Genomic DNA, 5,015 nt, shown 5'->3' on the forward strand with positions numbered 1-5,015 from the left:
TAGCATGGACTTTTCCTTTTGCATTCACTGTTGATTTTAGTGAGTGACAAGCGAAAGCAAACGATCGTGATCATACATCGTTAGTGTCGGTGTGAAAATACGAACTCAAATTGCAACTTTTGGCCGGCTTTGATCTAGACGTAAATGCGCGTCTTTCGATACCTTGGCCCAACTTTAGGGTGGGCCCCTAAATTGCACTACTACCTAGTATTTGTGTGGCCGGGTCTGAGCACAAAAATAAAAAAAATAATTTGAAAATAAAAAAATGTAATTTGACAGCTTATAATCCTGGTCTGAGGGGTGAAACATACGTATAGATTAACTATTGCGGATTTATTGTAGATCGGTGTAAAGCTGGAGACATTGGTGCTTTATCGGTAACCGTATCGGTAACCTTTTAACAGCTAATTCGACCAACCTTATGAGAATCAATGCAATCGATTATTGGTGCCGCTAAGGTCGTAACCGTATCGTAGCCAACCAATTGGGTTTTGGTCTACCGTCGTAACGATAAACAGCTGATTACGTTAAGCCGGAGTCTTTGGTGCCGTATGTCGTATCGCTGTATCCGTATCCCTAACGTAATCAGCTGTTTATCGTTACGACGGTAAACCAAAACCCAATTGGTTGGCTACGATACGGTTACGACTTTAGCGGCACCAATAATGGATTGCATTGATTCTCATAAGGTTGGTCGAATCAGCTGTTAAAAGTTTACCGATACGGTTACCGATAAAGCACCAATGTCTCCAGCTTTAGGGATACGACTACAGCGATACGACAAACGTAACCAATGACTCCAGCTTAACGTGGTCTCACAGACATTTTTGAACAATCGATAATGCAATCGACAGTTTCACGTTCCTAGTGCGTTTGTAAACCCGTTCCCAGGTAGTTATCGCATTATTAATTTTGTCAAATGAATTCAAATACGCTTAATCAGAAGACATTCATACCAACACCACCGGAGAAGGGCAGCTTTCCACTTGATCACGACAATCTTTGCAAAAGGTACTATCTCTTGTATATGCGCTGCTTGAGACAGAACAACGATAATAATTCGAAGTGCCGACTAGAAGCTAAAGAATATTTAGGTTGTCGTATGCAAAACAATTTGATGGAGCAGACGCAGTGGTCTAAGTTGGGATTTGAAGACGACAACAAAAAAGAGTAAAATATAAACAAAAAATAATAATTAGGACTGAGAGGAAAGGAGATAAAGCGTAAAGAAACAATGAAGCCACAGAAGAATATATTAATTGGTGTTACAGGAAGTGTGGCTGCCATTAAATTAGCAATGTTAATTGAAAAGATACAAGAATACGAGCAAGACTATACCATTGATGTGAGTTTTAACATAATAAACATATCTATTGCAAGTTTTATTCCATATATTTATATTTTACAGATTAAAGTAATACCCACGCAACATGCTAGACATTTCTTCGAGAGTACACTTTTGCCCGCAAAAGTAAAAATATTGATCGATGCAGCAGAATGGTCAATGTGGCAAAGAAGAGGCGACCCAATATTGCATATAGATTTGGGTAAATGGGCAGATATTTTACTCATTGCTCCATTAAGTGCAAATACACTGGCAAAAATTTCGGCGGTACAATTAAGAGCATACTTTTTTGTGTACTTACATGTCTATTAAATGAAAATGTATTTCTCCAACAGGGCATCTGCGATAACTTACTCACATGTGTTGTGCGTGCTTGGGATTTGCATAAGCCGTTACTCTTTTGTCCGGCAATGAACACACGTATGTACGATCATCCTTTAACTGATGAACAAATCAGTAAACTTAAATCATGGGGATATATCGAAATTCCTTGCATATCAAAGACATTAATGTGCGGTGATACAGGCAAGGGTGCAATGGCTGAAGTGTCTACAATCGTTGAACGATTAAAGCCTTTTTTAGAAAAATCGTAGTTACTTCTGTACTGTATATATGTACATACATATACATAATTAGATATTTATATTTACCAGATAACGATGGCTTAATTGATGAGCATAATTGGGTACATGCGTACTATCAAACACTGACGTCACCTATTGTCGTTGAGCAATTTTCTACTAAAGCAATATATTTCAACTAAGAAAATAAATTTAATTGGATGGGTCAATAGATGAAGGTGATGATGAGGTTCAGTGAATTTTTTGCTATCTCACGTTTGGCTAAGAATATTAAACGCACGAAAAGTAGGTCCTAAAACAAATTTTGAAACAAATTCGTAATTTACTGGGGAAAACTTTCAAGCCGGCAACCCAAATAGGGCGATTTTTAACTTAGCATACATTATTGTATGAAAATTTGAAACTTAAAAAAATTCAAATTTACATAAATTGCCTTCATCAATTCGTGTATTCAATTAATAAATTAATTAAAAAAATAATTATACATAAATTAAAAATATTTTCTAAATGGAATACAAAAGTAGCGCATTTCTAAAAAAAAATATTGGCTGAATTTAAGCATGGGAGCGTATTGGATTAATTTAATTTTAGTTAACAGTATTGCCTTAATGTAATAAAGTGTATTGATAATCATTTCAAGCAAGTATAAAGCATTTACATTATCCATTGTTCGGAGGAATCTTCAAGTGTAATAATTGTGCGATATCAAAAGTTTCATGCCCCAGTAATGTAGTCTTGCATATGACATACAAGTTTTACTGATTTCATATTCAATTTATTTTTATCATATAATTTATAAAAGACCAAAAGTTGCTGTTGTTACGACAAGTACAAAACACCTCCAACCTTTTGAAATGCGCTGTCAAAATGTCCGAATAATCCATGTTATCTCTTTCGCCTGCGTCGGCTTTTGATTAAATGCAGATATCAAGAACTTAGTGCACCAGCTTTTGACTGCGTGCCAAGTCAAGTTGTGCTGCGGATACGCTTGCTAAACCTTCACGCACTGCGCTTAAATTGTCTTTCCATGCATACAAAAGATCACGTAGCTGTTGCCACTGTGGAGCACCAAATGTGCGATGCATTGTCGATGAGATATGTACTTTACGATTGGCTTGGTCTAGACGCGCTTGCACCAATTTTGTCTTCAGCACCTCTATAACGAATGGTTCTACTTCATCTTCCTTGATTTGTAGTTCTTTAGTGAGCGTCTCAAATGACATCTCTGGATTACTCTCTGCCAATTGCATGAAAGTTAACAAACGCATTTTTTTCATGTTTTGTTCGTGATTTAAGCCCTGTGAGTTAACAAATTCTTTATGATCTTCATAAAATTGTATATAGGAAGGTAATTTATCCGAAACGAAAATTGATAACAAATCGTGTATTAAATCCCCCTCTAAGAAACGTACTGGTTTGAGTGCTAACAATGGATCTAACAAAAATGTATTGGGGTCAGCAAGCGCTGTAACAATGCATTTCATTGCATCTTCACGTGCAACGCAAGCATTATCTGCTGTATACGTTCCTAGGAGTTCAATCATAACTTTAGCTGACAATTCCAAGTTTGTATCTTTTGTTACATCGTGTAATAAGCGATACAGCTTTTGCATTTGTTCACTAGATGGTGGGCAATTAGCGAATTGTGTTTTCAATTGATCAACTCCAGTAAAAACTTCTAAAACTTGATCACTCTGTTTTGCTACTTGCACCAGGTGGTAATACACATGGTAGCGTAAGGGTGATGAGGTATCTAAGTTATTGAATAGACGCCACAACGATTCCAAACAAACTTTTGCCAATGGTACATTTGGTGCCTTTGTCATTTTTTCACAGTATGCCAAAACTATGTTTTCGCCACGATCAAGTGGTATCTGTGTATAAGAATTATAATTAGAACATACATTAGTTTTTATGTAAGTGAAAGTATTTTAAAAACTTACCGTAATCATTATGGATACGATACTATTGAGTATGCCATCAATCTGAGAAGGCTCACCGTCTTTGAAGCAAACATCGCAAACACCAATGATTTTGTGTAAATCGTCCTCAACGCCTTTGTTCGACTTTTCAGAAGAAATTTCAGCCCCTAGTTTTTTAAAGAACTTTCTCAATTCTTGCACCTGCAAAAAGAAGTCTGTAGTGCACCTCAATTCATCACCACACATAACCTTAAACTCAGAGGAGTTCATTTCTTATCGACTTAGAGAAGTTTATCAATTTACCTGTTCGTCCAGAGACAAGTCAATAAAAACTGGCGGTGAGTTCATAATTGTTTAATCTTCAAAGTACCTTTCAAAGCAAATATATGACCCACTTAATTCGCACCTACGTGTGTACTTACGTAGCAAAATAGCAACCACATTAATGTTAGCAACAATAAAAGAAACTAGAGCCGGCAAATATTCATGTTCCTGCGATTTTATCACGGATACTGTGAGGTCACAGCAAATCGCAGCGACAGCTTGGAAGAAATCGCCGCGACGATATAATGCCAGATTTATATTCAAAGCTTGCCGCTTTCACATCGCCATAAGATACTAATGATATGCTCCTCCGCTTCGAAGCGACTAAGGCAAGGTGCACACGAGGCTACGCGTCATAGACGCTGCAGGCGAAATTTGTGCGCATTGATGCCGAACACATGTATTTGAACGGTGAGCTGCATACGAGGCGTCTGCTCCATGAAAGCGACAAAGCATGAAATTTTCGTGTAGTTAAGCGCACAGCAATGTTGGTCGCTGAAAAAAAGTAAGAACAAGATGTTTGTTTACATTTTTTTGTATGCAAATTTGTGTAATTAGTTAAAAAATGTTACTTTATTTAATAAAAGTTCGTGAAAGGTATATTACCAAAGCGAAAAAGAGTATTAAACACGACAACAGCTTGGTTAGACATTGTTGAAGTGTTTAAAAGGCTAAAAAGTGTTGGAAACTAGAAATCACCCTTTTCTCTAGTCCGCGGTGGTTTAAAATTACCTTTCATAATTTACAAAGGCACGGGGATGCAAACAACGTTTAATACCTATTTTCCTTTGGTTTTGGGGACGGATATAGCTGAAGAAATTGAATTTATTTTTTTCAATAATT

General features: G+C 36.7%; 3 protein-coding genes across 4 annotated transcripts; 2 read left to right on the top strand and 1 right to left on the bottom strand.

Annotated features, from left to right (window-relative positions):
- The first annotated feature begins 851 nt into the window (after positions 1–851).
- On the top strand, positions 852–1,174 carry LOC137243937 (cytochrome c oxidase assembly protein COX19). The gene has a single exon (XM_067772297.1). It carries the CDS (start codon positions 920–922, stop codon positions 1,172–1,174), a length of 255 nt encoding a protein of 84 aa, XP_067628398.1. The 5' UTR covers positions 852–919.
- A 38-nt stretch (positions 1,175–1,212) lies between these two features.
- Positions 1,213–2,423, top strand: Ppcdc (phosphopantothenoylcysteine decarboxylase). Its single transcript, XM_067772296.1, has 4 exons — positions 1,213–1,345; positions 1,409–1,612; positions 1,681–1,934; positions 1,999–2,423. Exons 1-4 carry the CDS (start codon positions 1,235–1,237, stop codon positions 2,000–2,002), a joined length of 573 nt encoding a protein of 190 aa, XP_067628397.1. The 5' UTR covers positions 1,213–1,234; the 3' UTR covers positions 2,003–2,423.
- Positions 2,352–4,332, bottom strand: eIF3m (eukaryotic translation initiation factor 3 subunit m). 2 transcript variants are annotated; one of them, XM_067772293.1, is made up of 3 exons: positions 4,152–4,332; positions 3,870–4,097; positions 2,352–3,800 (listed from the first exon to the last, which is right to left on the bottom strand). In XM_067772293.1, exons 1-3 carry the CDS (start codon positions 4,194–4,196, stop codon positions 2,862–2,864), a joined length of 1,212 nt encoding a protein of 403 aa, XP_067628394.1. In that variant the 5' UTR covers positions 4,197–4,332; the 3' UTR covers positions 2,352–2,861. The 2 variants fall into 2 exon arrangements, with proteins under 2 accessions (XP_067628394.1, XP_067628396.1); XM_067772295.1 differs by having other exon boundaries at positions 3,870–4,049; positions 4,152–4,327.
- Positions 4,333–5,015: the final 683 nt, after the last annotated feature.

Source organism: Eurosta solidaginis, chromosome 3 (genome assembly GCF_040869045.1).
Source record: "Eurosta solidaginis isolate ZX-2024a chromosome 3, ASM4086904v1, whole genome shotgun sequence".
Taxonomy (NCBI): domain Eukaryota; kingdom Metazoa; phylum Arthropoda; class Insecta; order Diptera; family Tephritidae; genus Eurosta; species Eurosta solidaginis.

Excerpts from the sequence above, each read along its gene's own strand:
- LOC137243937 (XM_067772297.1), top strand. The coding sequence starts at position 920 with ATGAATTCAAATACGCTTAATCAGAAGACATTCATACCAACACCACCG.
- Ppcdc (XM_067772296.1), top strand. The coding sequence starts at position 1,235 with ATGAAGCCACAGAAGAATATATTAATTGGTGTTACAGGAAGTGTGGCT. Across the intron at positions 1,346-1,408 it reads AGCAAGACTATACCATTGAT|ATTAAAGTAATACCCACGCA; the intron begins GTGAGTTTTAAC and ends TATATTTTACAG. Across the intron at positions 1,613-1,680 it reads CACTGGCAAAAATTTCGGCG|GGCATCTGCGATAACTTACT; the intron begins GTACAATTAAGA and ends TTTCTCCAACAG.
- eIF3m (XM_067772293.1), bottom strand. The coding sequence starts at position 4,196 with ATGAACTCACCGCCAGTTTTTATTGACTTGTCTCTGGACGAACAG. Across the intron at positions 4,098-4,151 it reads ACTTGTCTCTGGACGAACAG|GTTATGTGTGGTGATGAATT; the intron begins GTAAATTGATAA and ends TCTGAGTTTAAG. Across the intron at positions 3,801-3,869 it reads TCGTATCCATAATGATTACG|ATACCACTTGATCGTGGCGA; the intron begins GTAAGTTTTTAA and ends TCTTATACACAG.